Source organism: Phycodurus eques, chromosome 20 (assembly GCF_024500275.1).
Source record: "Phycodurus eques isolate BA_2022a chromosome 20, UOR_Pequ_1.1, whole genome shotgun sequence".
Taxonomy (NCBI): domain Eukaryota; kingdom Metazoa; phylum Chordata; class Actinopteri; order Syngnathiformes; family Syngnathidae; genus Phycodurus; species Phycodurus eques.
The window spans coordinates 7,530,726-7,552,500 of NC_084544.1; the positions used below are offsets into that span (position 1 = coordinate 7,530,726).

A 21,775-nucleotide genomic window follows, 5' to 3' on the forward strand; every position below is an offset into this window, starting at 1 on the left:
GTATTTCAGTGGTGTCATCCATTGACAATGCTGACTTACCGGACAATAGGGAGCTTTGTAAAAGGCACCGGTGGGAGTTTAAGGCCATCCGGTAGGGTGATGACCTCCATTCCTCCCGGGCACTTGGAGGTGTAATTTTCCAGGCTCTGGGTCACTTCTTTTTTCTCTATAAAATGTAGAAACATCATACACTGTGTTTTTGATTGTTTGTTTTTTTTTACTACCTAGGTTTCATATCCGTGCACTATAAATAAGTCAAACATTAATGACCTGTGCGGTGAGTCTCCCTCAGCAATACCGCGCAGAGTCTTCAAATAAAAATTTTAAGCCTTATTGTACCATGAATAGCTTTAAAAAGTGGAACATTACTGCTCACCCGGCCATAAAAATTGCTTTGGCTCCGCAAGGCTCAGGAGCGGCCGTCGTGCAGAGAAGAACACTTGCTTGCGAAGAATTTAAACAGAGTCTGTGGCGTGGCTTAAATTAGCTGATGAAAACCTCATTGTGATTATAAAAATTACAGCAAAACACTTCTCTAACGACATCTTGCCCCAGTTTGGATATTTGTTTTTATATTTATTTATTTCGTCAACATTTGTCCCAGTTTCCATACAACCACTCAGTTTTTGTTAAAAAAATAAAAATAATGAAAAAAAACTGCATAACTCGGCTTTTCATTTCGCAGAATCCTTCATCTAGCGTACATCTAAATTGTAAGTTGTGTAGAAAAAGGTTCAAGGGACAGCAAGGTGTATTCCACATTGCAACCTTATATATTAACAACTCAAGGCAATAATCGTCCCCTACGGCAACATCAGGCTAACACAGCCTGTCAAAAGTCACACTTTCAAAATAAAAGCAAGCAGTATAAAAACACAGTTTCACAAAAAAAAATTTTGGCGACGTGGTGGCTTATTTAGCAGTCATACTCAAGAAACAAACACAAAATCGTTTGCGTCGTCTGCTAAATCAACCACCATAGCGCCAAAGAAAGTGAGGTAAAACTGTTATTATACTGGTGTGCTTTTATTTTACAGGCCTGACTTTTGACAGAATGCGTTACGCCAACGTTACCCGAACTTGCCAAGTGTTGCTGAGCAGACTGGGAATGTTTGTTATTATTTGCCTTAAAGCAACATAAATAACACTGAAATCAAGCACAACTGCATTTAGTGAGTGTACCTACATAAAAGATTTCTCTGTGTACAAAGTGACACGTCGCAGTTCCAGCTCGAGCGCTCAACGTAGAAAAGACCGTTTCATACCAGTTGGTCTTTTGCAGAAATGCAAAATTGCTTCATGCCGCAAGTAACAACAATGGGCGCAGAGGGGCGAGGGCCCGTTCGTCGCTGCTTGCAGCTTTAATTGACGAGTGTAAATCAGCGGCTTGGCGATGAAGTGCTGCCACCACCGAGGAAAATACAACTCGTGCTTGTTAGTGTATTTTTGATTGTTTGCCTTTTTTCTTACCACTCTAAGCTACCACTTATAGCTGTTGGGCTCGTTGCAAGGCCATATTGTCATGGTAAACAAAAACACACTGGGCATTGGACCAGCAATAAACATGAGACAGGATCAGCCCCTCAAAACATGCTGAAAAAAGAAAAAAAGAAAAAAAAATCTAGTGGTATAGTGACAAAAGCATGGCATGACATTAATATGCATAATGTCTCCTTAAACTTTCCACATCAAGCTAATTTCGTCTGATTCATGCCACTGCTTTTTCTAAAAACTGCGTATGAATACTTTGTATCTGGCCAATCATGTTCGGCCTGGCTATTAAAATGCATCGCAGGCGATTCTATCAAAAGTGGACAAGTGCGTCGGCTCACACCTGGAATTAGAATGCGCCTCCAAGTGCTTCTGGAGTGACCACTACTGACTGGATCTCAATCCTCCGTTCTATATGCAAAATAAGTGTCCCCTTGATTCCCCATCCCCACCCCCACCCCCATTAGCAGGGATTACATGGCAACACGAGGAGCGATTTCAACCAACAAAGATGGGTTCTATCCAGTGAAGCCTCATCATTTACTTCTATAACAAACAATTATTTAGATGCATAGGAAAACGATTGGGATGCAAGAAATTTGTACTTTCCTGAGTAGAAATCTATTTTAAATGTGTATTGTGCTTATTTTGCATTCCACGTGCCCCACAAAAGAGATTAATCACCAACATTGAATACTAGGTGCGGGTTTACAAAAACAAAACGAAAAAATAAACAATTTGCATTCACAAATCTTTGCCCAGCCCATCATGATTAATCTTTTTCGGAAACATTGTTGTGCTGCACGACTGTCACAACAAACAAACATGACTCTTCCAACCTCCATTAATATCACTTTTTTTTTTCTTTTACAGACTCCCGTTATACATGTGGAAATGTGCTTCAATTGTTACGACGTGATAAATGGATTGATTGCACTTTTTTTTTTAATTGCAAGCAATTACAATTCTCAGCAGGTGGCGCAAACTTTTCATCAAGTTGTAAAAGAAAATTGTTTTTGTTTGAACCACTTCAACATTTTCAGTACAATGCACAAACAACTTTTGGATGGCCTCTTAAAGATATGCAGCCCTTGTAATCCTTATATATATTAGGATATTTTGCGACAATCATTCCCCATTAAAACTAAGTTCGAGGTTTTTACAGACTTCTACAATCCCGCTTTGGAGCTGAAAGCGTTATTGCTTGTGGCATAGACATAAAAATCATTACCTGCCATTCTTCCTCCGAAGCTTTCTATACACATAGAAATTCCAGCACATTTCATCGGCGGGATTTACTCTGCTACGCGAGCGACCTAAAATGCGCTGCCTGACATCTTCAATGAGACAAAATGCAGACAGATGTAGCAGTAATCAAGAGGAGGATGTCCAAAGTTGCACAAAGTAAAGACGAAAGAGAAACTCAGCCAACAAGTTGACTCTTCATTGTAAATCGAATGAAGTTGATCCTCGGGAAATGTTCTGGCAGCTGAAAGTGAGTCGATGCAAATCTGATCTGCTGTTTACTCTAAATTGGCCTCTGAAGTAAAGCGGCAGCCCCCCTGTCTGAGCTTAAAAATGTGGCAGGGCGCATTAATATGGGTCCCACTCTGTTTGGCTGGATTTACACCGCATGGTTCAAGTGAATCTGAAGTTTTGCTCTTCAGTGCCACAATTCGGATACGAGTCATGGCAGCGTGAATCAGGGAAAATAAGGCATGGAATTGGATATTTTTTAGATCGGAATGAGGTCTCTTCTTAATGTAGATAAAAATCCAATATGTAAAGGCGTAGATTGGATAAATCTCAAGGTCACACCAAAGCAATATTATAATTTTAGATACTGTTTTGGTCTAAGCACAAAAACAGCAAGTAGGTCAGTTTTGAGTGACTAACAAAGGATAGGTTCCCCCCAAAAAATTCAGCAAATTCCAAACCATGAAAACAACACAAATAAACAAAAAATGCCCGCTGTAAATCCAAATTACAATGAAAACTTTGTAAATATGGTACACGGTAAACCTTACCATATCGCATGTGTGTCACTTGAAACGTACATAAATTGACAATTGTTGAAGGCATTAAACTGGAATTGGGCACTTGGACCTACTGTTTAAATCTAGTATTAGAATAGACCGCTTAAAATATGACAAATGGTCTGAAACTGACAGCAAAGTGTGAGGCACGACTCAGCACCTTAAGAGGATGAAGACTTCTTATGTTTTAAAGTTAGCTATAAAAAAGCTAAATGGATAGATTTTTACCTCCTACAATGTGTTGTAGCGAACACAACAGCGTAGCAATAACGGTCACATCAACGTACAGGGTTTCGGACACGGGATGAATAGGCAGAAATCCATGAAAAAAAGACCCCAAAAATGTTTTAGAATTGCCTAGAAGAATTGCTTAAACTGTAAATATATCCTAAACTAGGATCCCAAAACACATAAATATGATTTAACTCACCCTACATTAAGCCTAAAAATAAATGGCTGACAAATCAACTGCGTAAACGCTGGCATGTATGTCGCATTCGCAACCCATAAATATAATAATTCTTCTCTACTATATTATTATTATTTACAAAATTACAGTAAATATTTGTATTCAAGTATTTCTCACCCTTAAATATATCAAACAAATGAAAAACAGTACCTACGGCAGTAACTGAAATGCATTCTTGTGCCAAGGGACAACATATTTCTACATGAATGTGCAAACTAGTTCAATGTGGGCTATTCGTAAAAATTTGACTTTCCACCAATCTGATCGGCGTTATCGGTGTCGGCCGATAATTAGCATTTTATGCTGATCGGCTTTCATGTCATAAGTCGCCGATCCGATCAATGACGTCATCGATCGGCTCCGCACAAGACATTTAACTCAGTGTCTTTGTCGCGTATGAATCCAAAAGCTAGTTTATTTTTAGCCTTGTCACGTGTCTTGTTGTGCAGTGCTGTTACTATCTGATGGCCAATAAACTTTTTTTCAATCTTGTCAGTGAAAAAACACGTTGTCGGTGAGGGACTATTTTGTGGTGTCTCAGACAAACGACACGCAAGTTATTTGCAGTCTGTGCACAACTGAAGTAAGTCGTGGGGAGCGTCATCTAAATGCTTCAACACAAATTTGATCGAGCACCTGAAGAATGTACACGAGGATCATGCCGCGTTCAAGCAACGCAGTGTGGGGCGGGAGTGTCAAACGGACTCAAAACTCTGGATAACACCCAGCCATTCAGCCGGGACAGTGAGAAAGTTAGAGTAAGCATGTCATTAACAGTATTTTATTAAAGTAATTTAATTGCAATAAGGTAATTTAATTACAGTAAGTTAGCACCCATTATTTCTGTCAGTTGTAATGTTGATTTGACCTAAACTTATGTCAGTGGCCAATCCTTGAACGCCCCCTCCAGGTCATTGGTGTTTTAACTTTTGTCTAAAATGCTATAGAATAATTTGAGCTGGGATGGCTCCAGCACGCCCGCAACCCTTGTGAGGATAAGCTGTACAGAAAATGGATGAATACACTTTACAGTACACAAGTATATACAAATGAAGAAGTCATGTAAATAGACAACTGTTCCATCTTGTGATCGGATCGGCGATTGGTTATCGTTTTATTTAAACTTGCTGAGCGGCCCCAAAAATCCTGATCGTGTAAAGCCCAGTAAAAATTAAACTATTTATATCAGGACCCTCGTAACCCAAAGACCCCTACATTGCTTATTTTATTCCTACTTATATTGGGAAGAGGGAATAATGGAGGCGCTGGCTGTTTTTCTATGATGTTCCATTTTTTCTCTGTGCTTTCAAGACTCGAAATTTAGTCAAGCGTTCTCAATTTCTCCAGTCCTGCTGATAACTCTCATTAAACTTGCCGTTTCTCATCATAAAGATCTAAAACATGACTGGAGGCATTCAGGTGTCATTAAAGACGATGCATTGTGAACAAAATTAATTATTTAGAGCTGTCAGATAGTTTTCCAATATTGATGTGAATCAACAGGCGCACGGCACTGCGGCTACAAAGAGTCAAACACTACATTTTCAGTTAAAATAATATGCAGTAAGTTCATAACCAAGTACGCGAGAGAGTTGAAATTATGGCATTCGGTTGTATCATGGATATACAGTACAGTGGCTGCTGCAGTTATTCTGTCCTGAATTAGCAGCGGCCTATAAAGAAAGCTGCGAAAGCTCTTTGTGCTCAAATGTAACGTTCTGTTCGCTAAGCTCGTTTCATCTCGTTCATAACGCAACTCCTCCTCCCGTATCCCCGTTTTCATTCATATGCTTCGAAGCCAAGCAAGGATTACGGTGGCCTCTATTGTGTGGCCAGAAGATTGTCCAGCTCATGCTGTTTCGGTAAAAGCTCAAACTGGCAGCCCAGGATTTCTGGTCAGAGCACAATGTTGCACTTTGTCCAAGAAGGAGGCGGCTTTGTTGTGCACCGCACACTAATGAGCACAGTGCTGCTATCACAAAAGGCCAGGGTGGCGGTTTCTAAATGTTTTTTTAAGCCTGTGTATAAAAAGAAGCGCCTCAAAGGGTTTAAACAGAACATGTAATCAAGGCGTACTCCAGCGTCTTTCGAACTTTTCTATCTCTCTGTGTGTGGTCCACCGACCTTGATCGGACAGGAAGTCCAGCATGGTCTGCAGCAGGAAGGACAGGTGGCGTACAGAGAGGCCAGGGTTACCCATGCGGCGGGAGGCGTACACCAGCTCGTGCAGGAGACGCATTTGAACGGCGGCCCAGCCACGGTGGGTGCCTGCGTGAGAGATAACAAGGAGAAAAGTCAGCACACAGACAAGGCTCGCTGGTGACATCTAATGTTGAGGTGCGATCACTTAGGCTGATCATTTTCAGGAAATGTGCACAAACAATTTCTGGACAACAGGATATGGTCAAACAAAAAAGCATATTTAAGTAGCATTTATATCAAAAACCGTGTAAAGTGAATTCAGTGATTTGTTTCTAAATATACTAAGCATTTGAAGATAACTGCTGAAAACATCTGCAAAGACTGAGAACTACTGTATGTAATACTTATTTGTGGAGATACAGCATTAAACTACCTTTCAACATTTCAATTTTCTGGATGTTTTTGGGGGCATGACTAAAACATCGCCCCTCCCCCACCAGAAAAAAGATCTTTGACACCTTTTTTTGCATCACGAGTTATGCGGCGCATATGTGACATGCAAATAGCAAGGTAGGCATGTGTACACCCCGAAACGGCATCTTCCCCTTGGATAGGCAGTTGGTCTGGCCACTTTAGAGTGCCTCATTGTTTACTGTGAGTGCAGGTACGTCACCCAGAGAAAGACAGAAGAAGAAAAGCCAAAACTAAAAGTTTTGGTTTTAATGAGGAAAAATAGCAATGTACTGTATAAAAACATAAAAGAATGTTAAGAAATAAACAGAATTTCTTTAGACGTAAGCGTAATGGAAGGCTTCTCAAATGTAATATTTTCTTCTGTGACGTCCAGGTGGAAGAATGTTATTTATCAAGCTAGCTCATGACTCAAAAGTGCTCCTTCAAAGTGGTACCGCCACAGCCAGTGACACCCTAAAAGCATACCAGCCTAAAACCAACCGTTACATAAAACCCTCAGCACCCCCTACGAGATTGCCTGCTTCACTCCCAGCTGTCCGCTGTTGACTCACCGAGTGGGAAAAAGAGAGAGAAGCCAGAGGAAAAGGAAGTGGAGGGAGGGAAGGCTGACAGGGACCGCAGAGGAGAGGCGGTCGGATATTTACAAAAACAATCTCGCAGAAACACGACTTGCAATAATGTCGAATCACATTCGAGATGCTTTTTAGTTGTCAGCGTTTTTTCCGTGAAGTTTATTCCTTCTGGCTGCTGCTGCCTTCCGAACAAGTGCTAAATGCGATTCTTTCACGAGCAATGTTATCCGTTGTGAATCTGCAAACACAAAGCGTTAAAAAAATAAATTAGCTAACTTTCGGCCAAACACCCGAAAAAAAATTGCTATAAGTGGTGCTTTCAAAATGGGTGAGTATCTATTAAGTGCACTTGGGGGGGGGGGGTTCAGGATTTGTCTTGTGAAACTGCAGGGAAATGTGTACAGAGAAGGGTGAGCTCACTTGGGATTTTAGCACGGTCTTGAGCTACTTAAAAAGACATTAGTGCCACATCGCCATCAAGCGCATCCGCCTCATTAGAATGCATCACCAAGCGTACTGCTTGACAAACTTACATCTCATCTCGGCCGCCTAAAGGCAAACAACACTGCTTCCCGCCAAGTGCACGGTCACCCTTGGCGCGGCATGAGGAACAATCCAAATTTGGACCTGTACCACACCATACAACAGATACCCATTTGTCTGTATAATATTGCTAAGATGACTGCATTGTTTACTGAGCTAACACTGAGGGCCTCTTTATTCTGATGGAATTCAGCAAAACCTCAGAAGCAGGGACACAGTGGGACCTCCGAACCACTACTTGAGTTATATTATGATAAAGTAACAGTACACTTAGTACAACATTTGTCTAATTTATATATATATATATATATATATATATATATATATATATATATATATATATCAACCAGAAGTAAAAAACGGAAAGCGCTCTACTTCGGATGTTTCATTGTATTTATATAAGGAAAGTATACAGGTAATATATCCATACTGCTTATTTGTGTGATTTTGATAGCACAGTAACAGTAAAACCTGGATGGCCACATTAACTGACTCATTCAGCCTGCAGCTTGTTGCTATTCACCGCATAAAAAGGTCAAACGAAGCGAGCCATTGTACGAGACAAATCCTCTCTCCGTGTCTCTTAAATAGCGATCATGGGAGATAACACAGATGTCCCTGAGCCCTTGTGTTCGATCTTTTATGTTGCGTGCGCTCAAAAGGCTGTGGAGTAGCTGCAAAGAGCCAAGGGGTTGAGAGTCTGCCGATCCGAGAGGCCTGTCACGGAGGCCCGACAAAAGCGCCCGGTCTCTCTTTTGTGCGCTGTTTGCTTGAATGCAGAAAAGCCTGAAGAGGCACTCCTGGAAAGACGGCGAAACCTGAGTATGTGATGCAGGATGCTCTTTGTCTGGTAAAGCTGTACTACTACCACCATGCTCTACCAGTTGTGCTTTCTAAATCTGTCTGTATTACATAGCTAAATGATCAAACTTGAATGGGGTACTTTGGAAATGCTTGTATATAAACAGTGTGGTCTCAGGTATGCCTGCCCTCCAATCAAATCTTTCATTAAATAAACAAGTAAGTCTTTTGTGAGGTGCCTATTTCCGGAAATGTATCTCACGGAATTGGAATGAAACAATGGTCTTAATTTAGTACAGAATAATCGCCCCAACATGGAGTTTCTCTGCCAATTACTTGACGGATACGCTGAGTGAAGATCAGCCATTTCCAAGCAAAAGGTAAGCTGAGCTGCATTGAGTTTTGATTGATTGAGAGATTGACCTTCCGGTAAGCAACACACAGTCAAATGTTTCGCAAATTGTCAACAACAGAAGGCACAAGCGTAATGAAGTGCTGCCTCCAAGAGTGAAAATACAATTGATGCTGTTTTATGGAGGCTCGTGTGCGTGTTGCACAATTTTTTTCTCAAGTACCCACTCCCTAAGTCTGTCTCTAGTTTTCTCGGCATTTGCCCCGTAGTAGTGTGGGACAAGGTGTCCAAGGAGTCATTTTCATTAGACAGGACCCCGCTAATCTTAGCTCGAGGAGTGGAACTTTCAGGCTTAAAGTATAAAATAAATGTTTTTATTTTTATTCTATTACATATGTTCGACACAATTTACATCTGCAAAATAAATAGTGCTCAAATATGCTAACAACGTGTTTAAAAAGTGTGTGTTGAATACATTTTAATGTGTTTAAAGCACATGGGAGGGGTATCTCAAGGCTTAAACTAGAGGTGCAAGAATGAATCAACAACGATTTTGACAATTGATTAATCATTTCGAAACCTTGTTTAACTTAAAATTGTCCAAATCCTTGGAATTTCAGCCACTCAACAGGAAACATTCTCTGTTTTCTGTAGTCCTCCATGAAAGCAGACTGATAATCTTTGTGTTGAATCAAAATAAAACATCAGCTTTTACTTTGCTTTTATCCATTTTAAATTGTAAAAAAATAAATAAATAAACACATATCTTTAGTCCCTCAGCTTGTTTTTAACCACACGATGACTCCACATGGCACTGATAGTGTAGTGGTACACTCGCCTAACCTTGGTGCAGGCAGCGTGGGTTCGGTTCCGACTCAGTGACGGTGTGAATGTGGGTGCGAATGGTTGTCCACGTCTATATGTGCCCTGCGACTGACTGGCGACCAGTTCAGGGTGTAGTCCGCCTTTCGCCCGAAGTTAGCTGGGATAGGCTCCAGCGCCCCGTGACCCTAACCAGGATAAGCGGTGTTGAAAATGGATGAATGACTCCCCATGCCTGTCTTGTTTGACTTTACATAGGGTATAAACAAAACTCCCAGCATTGTTCAACTTCTAGGACAAAATAAATAAGAGGATACAAAAAAAACAACTCATCCTTTTCTTTAGGTTTTGTAGTGTACTTATGGCAAAGAAAAAGCACAATCTCAAGACAATTCTTTGATGTTATGATCTCAATCTACACGGTTATCTGACTACTAGCTACCTTTTATTGCTCAGCGACTGTTTTTCTCAATGTCTTTATGTCTCAAAAGTATTCTCTATCAATTGACTGTCTGTTGTCGTACTAGAGCAGCTCCATCTACTGTAGACAAACTCCTTGTGTGTTTTTTTGGACAAACTTGTCAAAATAAAGATGATTGTGATTCTTATTTTCAATTTCCATCACTACCTTTACTGAAGTCTTTGGGGTCGAGGGAAAGGCTGTATCCGGGCAGCGTCTCCAGCAGCAGCTTGTAGCAGGCCCTCCAGCCGGGCTCCGGGATGGTGGGGGCCACGCACTGCATGGCGGCGACACGCTTGAAAAACGCCGACTTGCGGCGAAAGCCGATCAGTTCGTACAGCTCGGACAGGATGCTGTAGCGCTGGATCTTCTCCTCCTCAGAGAGCTGCGAGCGGAAGCCACAAAAAAAGAAAAAAGAAAAATCAATGTCCTTAAATTATGTTGGAAACCACTCTTATGGTGTAGATCACATGATGACAAGAAGTCTGAGGAATATGATCAACTTGAGAGCAAGCACGTCCACCAAGGCCATACATCTCCTATAGTGCTTATCCTTACTAGGGTCACCGTGTGAGCTGGAGCCTATCCTAGCTGACTTTGGGCAGGGTAATCCTCCGCAAATGTTTTTTTCTGTGGAACCGGTCCCTCGCTATTTGCTGAATTCTAGGTTCTTGTGCCTCCCCTGGAGCATTGGCAACACGGATATAACTCCTGCACAGTCCTGTCAAATATTCATTGTTTTACACTAGACCGAAGCGCTACATAATCCTTTATTACCATTATCAGAATTGATGACATGCATCTACAGGTATTGTATGTTGTGTACCGTATGTATATGCGTGCTTAGCTGTAAGCTTTTTACTGCAATGTAGAAGAAGACAAAACGGTGGCCCCCACAGCACCCGTAGATTCACCTATTCGCAGACTGTATTTTATATATTTACACACACATTTTGGGTGGGACTTACACACATTTTTCACAAAAACAATTTACTCGCATTTTTTTTTTTTTTTCACGTCAATTATAACGGGTAAAAAGTATTTGCAGATTTCGCTATTCACAGTTAGGCCAGGTCCCTATCCCTCGAAAATAGTGGGCAGGTGTCCACTCTTTACCTTATTCCAAGTATACTCATGATTCAAGTCAAACAGAAAAAGTTGTTGGTCCCACCAAGATGGCGTACCTGTCCCAGGTTGATGTAAACGGCATTCTGCAGGAACTCCGAAGCCTCTCTAGCCCTCTTCTGAATGGCCAGCACCCGCACTGCCTTCACGCAGGCCTCCAGTTCGATCACGCCCGCATTCTTATACTGTGGAGGCAGATAAGAAAGAAGAGGTTTCTGCAAAGTTAATTTTGACATCTGTTCCCACGTGGCAATAACATAAGCACTCCCTTCTCTGAGCTCTGTGCTGATGAAAGGAAAAACATTTCACTTTTTTGTCTTTTTTAAAATTATTATTTTAGTTTCCGTGTGGTCCTGTTTCCACTGAGACAAAAAACTTGATTTATCTTGCCATCCATTAATTTCCTTCCACTTCCACACTCATTTTCTGCTCATTAAAATTCAATTAATAACTGAACAGCTGTTTAATTTCATTGTGAAAGAACTTGCTACAGGTAGGGGGCATGCAAAAAAAAAAAGACAATTATAATAATGAAGATAAAGCTCTGGGTCCTCAACAGGTAATGAGCATTTTCAGCGCTCCGTAAGCTCTGAGGGATATACAGTCCCCTCCAAAAGTATTGGAACGGCAAGGTCAATTCCTTTTTTTTTTTTGTATACTGAAGACATTTGGGTTTCAGATCAAAAGACGAATAGGCGACAAAGGTTCAGAATTCCAGATTTATTTCATGGTATTTACATCTAGATGTGTTGAACAACTCAGGACAAACCACCTTTTGTTTGAAGCCACCCACTTCTCAAGAGAGCATAAGTATTGGAACATCTGACTGATGGGTGTTTCTAGTTGTTCAGGTGTTGCCTTTTAGATTGATTGCTTAAACATTAGATAGTGCTTGTTTTTGGCTTTGGGTTTCACATGTAAAAATTGCATTTACTGTTAAGCAAACATGAAGACCAGAGAGCTGTCTATGGGAGAAAAGTAAACCATTTTGAAGCTGAGAGAAGAGGGAAAAATCGATCAGAGCTATTGCACAAACATTGGGCAGAGACAATAAAAAAATTTGGAATGTCCTGAAAAACAAAGAAACTACAAGAAGAGGGCGGCCAAGCGTAACAACAGCAGTTGATGACAGAAACATTGTGAGAGCTGTGAAGAAACACCCAAAGACAACAGTCAGTGACATCACTGCCAACCTCCACAAGGCAGGGGTGAATTTATCACAATCCACTGTTGGAAGAAGACTTCGAGAGAATAAATACACAGGCCATACGACAAGATGCAAACCACTCATCAGCAAAAAAAAATAAAAAAATCTGAAGGCCAGATTGGATTTTGCAAAGAAGAACCGAGGTAAACCACAAAAAATTTGGAAAAAAGTTTTATGACCGATGCGACCATGATTAACCTCTACCAAAGTGATGGAAAGGCCAAAGTATGGAGAAAGAAAGGATCTGCTTATGTTCCAAAACACACAAGCTCATCTGTGAAGCTTACTGGAGGTAAGGTCATGGCTTGGACTTGCATGGCTTCTGAAACGGGCTCACTCATCTTTATGGATGATTTAACTCATGATGGTAGCAGCAGAATGAATTCAGAAGTCTACAAAAACATTTTGTATGGCAATTTACAGAACAATGTATCCAAACTAATCAGGAGAAGCTTCATCAAGCAACAAGACAATGACCTTAAACACACTGCCAACACAAGAAAGTGGAATTATGCACCTTTGTCTCATCTTCATCTTTTGATCTGAAACCCATATGTCGTTAGTATACAACAAAAACACAGTTATTGACCTTGCCGTTCCAATACCTTTGGAGGGCAGGCCTGTTCTTTTGTATTTTTTGTTTCAATACATCTTGGAAGTACAACCGCTGACTCATAAAGTTTGATTCCCAGGGCGTAAACCTGCTCGTGTGCGTGTGTTTGCAATGTCCCCCACGTCCAAGTGAGTAATAAACAGCAGCTGTCAGCAGCAACAACTCAACATATTGCCCTCAAACTCAGTGCCATCAATCTAATACTGCCCCCTCGTGCTTTGGGTGGTTATAACTAGACAGATTTGACACTATCTTATGGCTTGTTACTATAAATTCTTAATTTAGTGGTCAAAAATGACCATACATATATTTTTTGTTCCCCACCCCGTCGGTTATAAAACGCATAAATAGTTTTGCTTTGCTTTTGACTGATACCAAACAAGCTTGAAAACTGCCACAGATCTTAAAAAAATAAGACACTTGTGCGTGTTTATTCTATTTGACCTTTTTTGTTTTATAATGTATATTTTTATTTATTCATTTCATAGTATGTTTTTTTTCTCATTTATAATGGGTGATAACGGAAAATGGGTAAAAATGTTTCGCTAAATAATTTGTTTGGGCTTATGCTTGTCATTTTCTACAAATGCAGTTTAAAAAAAAAAGTTTTTTTCTACTACGACCTTTTGAATACAAAATTTATTATTTATATGTGAATAAAAATCCCAATAAAAATATTTTACCCAAAATATCTAGGACTCTCGCTAGTATGCAAATGAAAGAATTACTGCTCAAGTACAGTTCAGATGTATTTAACTTTAAGTTCAATATGTTTGCATTTCATCTTTTAGACCTGTTTTTTTGTATTTATTTGCAATTATGACTTAGCTTTTATATGCACAACATTTTTTATTAATAGCACCAAAAATATATATATATTTTTCTAAAACTGCAAATCTGACAGGCATGGATGACCACGATGCCACAAATTCCGCTTTTAACATTTTTGAAATACCTTTCCATAGTAGGAGATTGCCTCTTTGTACTTCTCAATAATATCCTCCGGGCTCAGGCAGTTCTTCGCCCGTCCGATCTCGGCGCTGGTGTCGGCGCTGATGCCGTTGGCTGTGAGGGCACCTGCACTCAGGAAAATGGGACGAAGAGCAGATTAGTTTGGGATGGGAGGCGGCACAGCACGGTCTGCTGCCAGACTGACGAAATGGGAAAAGGAAGCCAACAGAAGGGACTTGACTCCACTGCTCAACACGTGAATAATCCAGAAATGCAAACAAAACACTCAGGTCAGCTGTGCAGAATGTGTGTGTCATATCTAATACGTGATCAAGGAGCTTACTTCTCTAGGTGGGCTAACCTTGCACTTTTTATGATTTGATGAAAAATGGAAAGGTGAATCTTTCAACCAGATAGATTGAAAATAATTAAGATCTAGTTCAAGGTTCAATTGTGTTTTTATCTAAGTGTTAAATAAAACAAGAAAAAAAATGTTTCAGTAACATGCTTCAACAAAAGTGACCCTTCCATAAGTGAGATTTTGTATACACCGAATTGGTAATGCCACCTGCTGGTGCTTCTAAAACATATAGAAACTTGACTTTTTAATGGCTTATATGCAAATATTTGGGTTTCTGGAGTGACTGCACACCAATCAAGTGTGCAATTAAACAAGCAAGTAAATCTTTTGTGCGCTGCCTATTTCCAAAAGTGTGGCTGTGAGAAAGCCACACGTAACTCTGATATAACTGCAGCTAGTTTGCATAATATCGGCCCTACAGTTTATCCGCCAATGACTTGGCAGCTAGACTAGGTGACGATCCGATTCTTTCAAGCAACAGATAGACAACAAAGCCAAAAGCCAAGTACAGCTGCACAGGTGGATGCACAGATAAGCAGCACATAGTTTTTGCCGACATGGGATCTTATAGTTGCGCTTGCCGCCGTGTTCGTTGCATGCGCCACATGCACAGATCCGCTACACTAAATTGACAAATGTAGTTTGGCGGCTCGATGATGAAGCCCTGCCTCCACAAGTGAAAATCACAAGGGGAATTCGCCAGCTCTACGGTAAATTGTGTTTGCAGGGGTGAACGTGCAGCTGGGAGGAAGATACAAGATCTTATTTTAGGAAGCTTATCAACTCAATTCATACTAGTTCCATTGGCAGATTTGTTTTACTTGTTGTAGGGACAAAATGTCTTGCTTTAAGTGAAAAAGTCTGCCAATTGAACTATGCCGCCCCCTCAAAACAGGCTAATTTCAATGTGGGTCGAAAAACGTTGAAGTGTTCTATAATTGGTGATCCTCGGGATATTTTGACCCAAGCTTGTCACAGACATATTGTTAAGACACCATAGAACTGCTTTAAACTGAGAAGAAAAATACATAATGTCTCCTTTAACTAGCTTGTCTTTAAGTCTAATAATGGCAAGTAGTTTTAATTCCCAAGAATAAGGAATATTTTGAAACATGAAAAATACAAAATACAAAATGAATTAAAATATGTTGAACAAATGTGGGACAGCAATGGCAATAATCAAACTAATAAAATTCTTTCCAGGAATTAGGGTGCCTATGATTTGGGATGACGTTTGAAACACATGCAACCAGGCAGAGGAGGTGCGACTAGAAGAGGCTACGCTTGGTTAAAAGTCATACCTGGGTCAATGAGAACCTCCTGAGCCCCTACAGAGAGAGAGAGAGAATGAAGGTTGACACAAAGGGCAATGTTAGCAGTGTTAGTCCCCACGCTCCACTCAATAGGTTTCTACTGCGCTTATAAACTCAGTTTTTAAAGTTTTCCAACATATTAAACCTGTGGTTATTTACATATACAAAATTGTACATACTCTGGAAGGTACTAAAGTATGAACAAGTGGTTTTCAAAGCATGAGGCAGAAGACGTGCAGCAGCTTGTGGGGGGGGGGGGGGGTGAATTTAAAAATATTTTTTTTTAAATTCCCTTCAACACAAAATAGTTGGTTGAATTTTGTCCCTTTGAATAAGTCTATGAAAAACGGACCATCTTCGTAGAACTAAAACGAAGACTATGAAAAACGGACCATCTTCGTAGAACTAAAACGAAACCCTTTATTTGTCTCCTTATTAATTAGGCGATGGACATGCTTCAAACGCAAAAGCCAGAACTCGGGATCGGGATCCTATGGACATGAACTCAGGTATATACTGTATCTAATCAGCCAATTATGTGGCAGGTAGTGCATGCAGTGACGCATAAACAATGTAAAAGCATCAGACAGGAGGCAACGGAGGTCGGGGGAGGTGGAAGATGATTGAAGTGATTGTGATGTTGGCAGAGCTCGTCTTGGTAGTGCCAGAAAGGCCGCTTGCCAGATATCTGATCTGCTGTGATTGGGGTCGATTAAAGCAGACCTCTCTGACAGCCCTAATTATTAAAAGTGAATAAGGAACACTCGGCCTTTTATGATGAGCTCACTCGAGAATGTGGGATAAAAATAGATTTCACAAAGGCGACCGTCAAAGTGAGAAAGGGTTGAAGTTAATTGGAACGGAACACCATGTTAAGTCTGTGTTAATAAACGGGAAGCAACAAATGAAGCAGTGGATGTGTAGCACATTGAAAAAAAATTGGTTCCAAACATTCATGAATAATTATTTCCTCTAAAAGTGGCTTCTGCACTAATAGAGTGTTTCCCAAACTTTACTGGCACATATGACACGAGAAAAATCTCACTGCACACCACCGAACAAAAATGTCACACCATGTGTATACAGTGTTTGAATATTTATGGCATAGAAGTGTTTTTTTTCATACAAATATTTATTGAAATACTGACTACTACTGCTTCAGTTTCGGTTACGGTGCGTTCCAACTTGTGTACAAATTTGTGACCTCTTTTCTAATAAACACCTTAACCCCTAATAAATTCCTGGTACTCTGCAGTTGAATTAAGCCACAATTTAAGGAAATAGCATGTTTTGAGAAAGAAATTAACTGGTTTTATGAAGTGTTATTAAGCGAAATGTCACACACACTTTCGTACATTAGTGTGTTGTGCCTTTAAATGGCCTGGCCTCCCTAGAGAATGCCTTGTAGCTCTCCTCTAGCTCGCTCGCTGCACAAGCTACAGCAGCGGGTACTGAGGAGGGCTTACCTAAACAGCGAAATCTCACACACACATACACTGCTCAGGGATTCTAAATAGCACAATCACTTGCACGTTTCTTACATTCTTGGGAGCCATAAAAGTTCCACCGTCCTTAATTGCTCCATCTTTTCTCACATCGCTGCATTTGCGGAGAGCCTGAAGCTCACTCATAACGTAATTATACTCACAAGTCAAAATCATCCGAGTGACAGCTCGTAAGTCGAGATGCCACTGTAATATCAATTGGATCTGCTCACAAAAATGGATTCCAGTAATTGTACATAATTTGATGTCATACAAAGTAAACAAGAAGGACAAGAAATGCAATACTCAAAGCCGTTAAAACCAAAAGTAAATTCAACAAAAACCCTCTGTATGAAGTCTACTTTTATTTAATCCTGTCCAAATCAGACAGCATCTTACTATCTCACCTGGTCTGTGGCGTTTCCCTGCATCAGCTGGCTGAGAGATATTTGCCTTGTGCATGAGCGTCCTCCCCGCCGTGCCTCCGGGATAGTGGATTATGACAGATGCCGAACAAAGACCTTCCAACGCAGCTGGAAAACAACAATAAAAACAATAAAAAGGGAGAAATTATGGAAAATTTGATTTTTAATTTCTTGTTTACAAATAAGTGCTGTGAGATTCTTCAATTTTAAATAGGTGTCTGAATCAATAAAGGTTGTGAAACATTGGTAGGGTTCATCAACTTTTTGGGCCTAGGGATCGCTTACAGGGGACAATTATTTTCCAAACATCCTTTCATAATCCTTTTAGAGTCTCATTTAAACAAAACTGCCATGTGTACCCCTAAATGCCATAGGAATTAAAAGGTTGTCCATTTGTGAAAAGTCGTAATGATACAAATTCATATTTGAGGAAAAAAAAGCCATACCGTAAAGTTATGAGAAGAACAAATGCATTTTGTCGGGATAAACAGTAATAATCTAATGACAATAAAGTTGTATTTTTAAAAGCTAAAGTTTAATGGGGGGGGGGGGGGGGGGTCATTTTAACAAGTGGAATTTAGAAAATACAACTGCTTTCATAATATTATGCCTTTTATTATGGAAAAGATGCCTTTATTTCTATCACCATTATAGCAGTGCTTTTAAAGCAGGGAGAAGTAACAGTTGTTTTTTTTAATACACCTGTGTCCCCATATGAAGTTATGAGCTTTTTTTTTTTTTTTAATTATATGACGATTTATTGACGAGTTTTTTGGATTGTTTTTTTTCAGACCCCATCGCCAATTTGAGAACCAGCAGTCAAGAGAACAAAGGAAATACAACGGGCAGTTTGAAGGTGTGAACTGAGGTCCCAAACACAACACCTCGTCCCACTCCCAGGAGCCGTGCTGTGTCACACCCTTACCCCCCAACCACAGGAAGTCATTAACACCCCTGAGCAGCTCCACGGCCATGTGGTAGTGAACCAGGGCGTCCTGCAGCATGCCCGCCTGGAGACACAAGTCGCCGACGTGCTTCCTCATGCGTCCCTGGCAGCGCTTTTTATAATGCCTGAAGAGCAAAGGAGGGGAAATGGTGACAGTTTTTCCGACAGGTATCACAGAGACAGCCTAAACTATACAACAAAAGCATTTTGCTACTGCCGAGTTGGATTTCAGCTGGGAATCGGAGAGGAGAAATATACTGAGGGGGTTAGCACAGGCAAAGGAGAGCACTGAAACAAGGACCGCTGTGACACAAATTCAATCACTCCAGTAAATACAGTGAAAGGGACAAAGTCGAACACAAAAAGAGTCACGCTGGTTGACCTCAGAGTTGTTTTCAATTCAAAATGTGAAAGAAATAATGCCACGTGAATTAATTTGTTCTTTCCTACATAAACAAACACAAAAAAATGGAAAATTGTTCCTTTCGCTGCCCGCTGAGCTATGGTGTCATGCAGATAATGCGTGGTTTCCACTACACTGCCACTATATTTTCCAGAAAATTGTACTTTTCGGCCTGTGTATCATGCACTGCGATTGTTGATTTTAAAGAGCACTTCAGGTGGACAAACATCAAAATAAGGCAATCAAATGAAAGTTAACCAACCAGTAAAACTACCTAATGAGTCAAAATGGAGGACCATACTTCCACAAAAATATCGATTATGGCCATTTAATGGACCGAAAACATTCAATGCAGACGCTTAATAACATTTTGGTCAAGGTGACAATGTTGCTTAAAAGATATGAAATAGTATATGAACATGTAGTCTGTATAAATCCACATTAGAGTGTAGATTTGACAGATTAACCATTTTGTGGCATATATAAGCATCAATTACTGTACATTTGTTTGTACAAATATAATGATCGCAACAAAAATAGCTCAAAAGAGTTTGATTTAAGAGCTGATATCTAGCCATTTTCCACACTCCATCAAGTCTATACATATCTGTCTGTTGTATTCAATACTAGGGGAGGAAACGGTTTGGAATCATGAGGTTCGTTTGGGATTGACACGGGCAACACAGAGGAAGTCTAATGTCTCACCTTTTTGCACCCGAAAATAAACTCACAGGACAGTATGAAAGAAAAGAAGGCAGAACAAAATAAAGCAAGGTGAACAAACAAAAATGAAGATGGAGAACACATAAAATCAACTTTGAACATTCGTAAGAGGGGTGTCCAAACTTTCTTCCAGGGGCCGCAGACAAAAAAAATAAAATAAAATTAAGGAATGCAAGGGCCACTTGGACATTCTTCACCTTTAATCTATTTAACACACTCTCATGATGCAGCTACTAATAGCCCTCATGTGAAGGTGGTTTGTTTGTATGGAATACAGTCTTGGATGTATCATGGGCTCTTGATTATGTTCGATGCGTTACGATCCTCTCCGTTTTAAATGAGCACTTAAAGGTAATGCCATCCTGTGGCATCTAGAAGTCATTACAAACCACTTTTAGGGTGGTGTCAGTTAATCTCAGATTTTCCCCATTCGCGGCAGTGTTTGATCCCCATTCTCCAGCATGCAGGCAAACATTACAGCTCATGGCAATTGTTAACTTCAGTATATGCCGTGGGCTGCTAGAAAATGGTGAGCAAAAAGCCCTCAGACCTTAGTTTGGACGCCCCTACAAAATTGTACTCACCTGCTGTCAGTGTCCAAACCCACAAAGTCCTTTTTCTCAAAGGGCACACAGAGCAGAGGGATCTTGTCGCCCGACTTGTCGATGGCACGGTCCAGCCGTTTGGACTCCAGGACGATAAATATGGACTCCACGAAGTCCTCCACCCTCTTCTCCACGTCGGAGGAGTCTTCAAAGCTGGGGTAGAAGGCCACGTCCGTCCTCTGCTGCTCGGCTATCTCCCCTTGGAGCCCGAACACCAGCAACCTGGAGTCGTACAGCGTGGAGCTGTACACTTCCTTCTGGCCGTGGAAGTGCTCGGCCGTCAGAGGCCAGTCCTTGGGGGAGCCGCAAGTGGTGACGGCCACCAGGCCGACTACCTTGCGGTGCGTCTGGAAGTCGCCCCACTCATTGTTATCGGGCAAGTAGTGATGGCGGTAGCGGATGTAGAGAAGTCGCTGGGAGTCCCGGATGCTCACAGTGGCTCACGCTGGCGATGCGCTTGTAGATCTTGAAGAACTGGTCCTCGGGCACGTTGCCGACCGGCTGGACCACCACCAGCACTGATTGATGGTCTTCAGCACATTGCATGTAGTCGGGGACACTCATTTTCCCCTATGGTTCCCCGGGGCAGAATTACAAGAGTATTAGGGCCGTACTGAAAAGAAAAAAAATATACTGAAAATTTGAGTTTTTTTCTTAAAAATACTTTTTTTTTTTTTCATACCGAACTAATGTCAAAAATGTACATCTTGAAAATACAATTTTAGGTTCCTTGATGTTATATAATTTCAAGTTATTATTATTCATTATTATGATTATTGTAAGATTAGTACTTTAAAATAAAAAAAAATCTCCAAAATATACCACTGTTTTTGACTAAATTATGACTTTTTATCCCAAAAAAATTACAAAATACAAAAATGCCACTTTGTCATATTACGAGTTTTTATTTCGGAAATATATAACCTGTTCTTTTATTAATAAAAAAAAGATGAAAAATATCCTCAGAAAAATTTAAATGTTCTCAAAAATGTACACCAATCTTGAAAAAGTAAAATTTTTTCCCCTCAAAAGTTATACTTTATATTTAAAGTTTTTCTCAAACAAATATTTGGAAAATGAGAATTCTTTCACATATTACGACTTTTCATCTTGAAAACGGCGGCACAGTGGACGACTGGTTAGAGCGTCAGCCTCACAGTTCTGAGGACCCAGGTTCAATCCCCGGCCTCGCCTGTGTGGAGTTTGCATGTTCTCCCCGTGCCTGCATGGGTTTTCTCCGGGCACTCCGGTTTCCTCCCACATCCCAAAAACATGCATTAATTGGAGACTCTAAATTGCCCGTAGGCATGACTGTGAGTGCGAATGGTTGTTTGTTTCTATGTGCCCTGCGATTGGCTGGCAACCAGTTCAGGGTGTACCCCGCCTCCTGCCCGATGACAGCTGGGATAGGCTCCAGCACGCCCGCGACCCAAGTGAGGAGAAGCGGCTCAGAAAAT

General features: G+C 40.7%; 1 protein-coding gene across 1 annotated transcript in view; it reads right to left on the minus strand.

Annotated features, from left to right (window-relative positions):
• trappc9 (trafficking protein particle complex subunit 9) overlaps window positions 1–21,775 on the minus strand; it is a 117,826-nt gene that overhangs the window by 95,199 nt on the left and 852 nt on the right. Inside the window, 10 exon segments of the mRNA XM_061664150.1 lie at window positions 40–166; window positions 6,121–6,264; window positions 10,331–10,547; window positions 11,347–11,472; window positions 14,063–14,184; window positions 15,721–15,747; window positions 17,624–17,749; window positions 18,567–18,712; window positions 20,298–20,752; window positions 20,754–20,931. Of these exon segments, the coding sequence (XP_061520134.1) occupies window positions 40–166; window positions 6,121–6,264; window positions 10,331–10,547; window positions 11,347–11,472; window positions 14,063–14,184; window positions 15,721–15,747; window positions 17,624–17,749; window positions 18,567–18,712; window positions 20,298–20,752; window positions 20,754–20,882 (1,619 nt within the window). The 5' untranslated portion in view covers window positions 20,883–20,931.